This window comes from Oxyura jamaicensis, assembly GCF_011077185.1.
Source record: "Oxyura jamaicensis isolate SHBP4307 breed ruddy duck chromosome 33 unlocalized genomic scaffold, BPBGC_Ojam_1.0 oxy33_random_OJ72470, whole genome shotgun sequence".
Lineage (NCBI taxonomy): Eukaryota > Metazoa > Chordata > Aves > Anseriformes > Anatidae > Oxyura > Oxyura jamaicensis.
The window spans coordinates 1-2,296 of NW_023305080.1; the positions used below are offsets into that span (position 1 = coordinate 1).

The following is a 2,296-nucleotide window of genomic DNA, read 5'->3' on the forward strand; positions in this document are numbered from 1 at the left end:
GGGTTTGCACCACGCCAGCCAGGCTTGCGGCGCGCTGCACGACTTCGCACCACGCTTGGTGGGCTCGCACCGTGCCGGACGGGTTCGCATGGCAGCAGCCCGAGCTGCTCCGTGTCCCCGTCCCCGCACTCACCACCTGCACGCACTCCATCAGGGGCAGGCGCACGGCCTGGTTGCCCGAGAGGCTGACGACGCAGGCGGGGGTCTCGGGTGTCGCCTCCAGCAGGGCCATGACGGCTTCCACGCCCATGCGGCTGCCCTGGGGGGACAGGGACGGGGATGGGGTTGGGGACAGGGATACCACCACGGCCCCGCGCAGCTGGGACCGGCACAGGACAGGGGGACGGAGCCGCCTACCAGGACGCGGTCGAAGGCGGAGGGCGTCCCGCCGCGCTGCACGTGGCCCAGGATGGTGACCCGGGTGTCATAGCCCAAACGCTTCACCACCAGCTGCAAGACGGCGAGTTTGGCTCGGGGACGGGGTGCCCAGCCCCACCCCCGGGCCAAAAATGGGTGTGGAAATGGGGACCCCGCCATCCCGCTTACGTTTTTGATATCGTCGGAGGTGATGGGCTTGCCGTGCTTGTCGATGGCGCCCTCGGCCACGATGATGATGTTCAGCCTCGAGCCGCCCAGGCGGGTCTGGGGGGGAGGTGGAGGTGAGGAGGGGGACAGGGACGGGGACGGGGACCAGGATGGGGACAGAGATGGGGATGAAATAGGGATGGGAACGGGGAGGGGGACAAGGACAGGAACAGGGATGGGGACAGGAACAGGGGTGGGATGGGGATGGGGACAAGGATGGGGACCAAACAGGGACAGGGATGGAGAGGGGGACAAAATGGATGGGGTTGGAGATAGGGATAGGGACAAGGACAGAACAGGGATGGGGTGGGGACAAGGACAGGAAAAGGTACGGAGTGGGATCAAGGATGGGGACAGGGATGGGGAATGGGGTTAGAGATAGGGATGGGGACAGGGATGGGGACAGGGACAGGCAGGTGGCACCCCCCCCGGAGCCCGCCCTACCTCCGTCAGCCTCCGGCACAAGTGGTCCTCCCAGTCATCCTCGGGAGGGGACTCGGGGATGAAGACCCAGTCAGCGCCACAGGCCAGGGAGGTGATGAGAGCCAGGTAGCTGGGGGGTGGGGGGGAGGGAGAAAAAGAGGCCGTTTGGGGCTTTTTCCCCTTTTTTTCATCGGGATCCAGCTCCCAGAGGCAGCGTGGGGACGTACCCGCAGTGCCGACCCATCACTTCCAGCACAAACGTCCTCTGGTGGCTGCGAGAGAGACGCGGGGCCCGGTTACGCCGCGGGGAAGGAGCGGGGAGCCGGGCGCCGGGCCGGGGGCCGTCCCCGTGTCACCTCTGGGCCGTGGTGGTGATGGCGTCCACGATCTCCATGATGCGGTGCAGCGCCGAGTCGGTGCCGATGGTCATGTCGGTGCCGCAGAAGTCGTTGTCGATGGAGCCCACCATGCCCACGATGTTCAGGTAGCTCGACTTCTTGGCCTCCTCCGCCGTGATCCCCCCTAAAAAAGGGTGGCGGGGGTGTGGGACGCCCCCTTCCCGCTGCCTCCCCCCTCCCGCCGTCAGCATCCCTTTGGGGCAAAACTGCCCGAATCCCGGTGTGGGGAAAAGCACATTTTTGTGCAAAACGCGCTTAAAGGAAGGTGCTGAAAGCTCAACGGGGGGGGGGGGGGGGGGGTTTTTGGGGGGGGGGGGGGGGGGCCGTACCCGTCTTCAGCAGCTCGGCCAGGAGGCTGCTCCACTCGGCGCGGAAGGTGTCGGCGCCGGTGAGGCTGCCATCGCCGCCGATGACGCAGAGGTTGGTGATGCCGCGCTTCACCAGGTTGCGGGCGGCTTTCAGGCGCCCCTCACGTGTCCGGAAATCCTGGCACCGGGCGCTGCCGATGACCGTGCCTCCCTGGGGGGCGCCCACCCCCCCAAAATGAAAACAATCATCGTTCAAAACGGGCACCGGCACCCCGAAAACGGGCGCCGTGCTCCCCGCCGCGCGGGTGCCAGCGGGCGGCTCCGGTTTCGGGTTATTTTCGGGCTGGGGCCCTTCGCCCCCGCGGCGTTGGGTTACAGCTGAGAAGGTCAGGGGGGGGGGCCCCGCGGGGTCCCCCCCCACAGCACCCGCTGGGGGGGGGGGGGGGGGGGGGGGGGGAGGGGGGGTGGGGGGGGGGGCACCGACCTCGTGCACGAAGTAGACTTTGGCGCCCGTGTAAATGCCCACCCGCACCACGGCGCGGACGGCCGCGTTCATGCCTGCGGGGAGAGGAGAATGGCACC

General features: G+C 67.9%; 1 protein-coding gene across 1 annotated transcript in view; it reads right to left on the reverse strand.

The window, feature by feature from the left end:
- Window positions 1-4: 4 nt before the first annotated feature.
- LOC118158642 (ATP-dependent 6-phosphofructokinase, muscle type-like) overlaps window positions 5-2,296 on the reverse strand; it is a gene marked incomplete at its 3' end in the record, with an annotated part of 3,255 nt that continues 963 nt past the window's right edge. The window contains exons 2-9 of the mRNA XM_035313314.1: window positions 2,199-2,272; window positions 1,736-2,033; window positions 1,365-1,530; window positions 1,236-1,280; window positions 1,030-1,138; window positions 547-642; window positions 358-450; window positions 5-259 (exon numbers count right to left, since the gene is read on the reverse strand). Of these exons, the coding sequence (XP_035169205.1) occupies window positions 5-259; window positions 358-450; window positions 547-642; window positions 1,030-1,138; window positions 1,236-1,280; window positions 1,365-1,530; window positions 1,736-2,033; window positions 2,199-2,272 (1,136 nt within the window). The remainder of the gene's footprint in view (window positions 260-357; window positions 451-546; window positions 643-1,029; window positions 1,139-1,235; window positions 1,281-1,364; window positions 1,531-1,735; window positions 2,034-2,198; window positions 2,273-2,296) is intronic.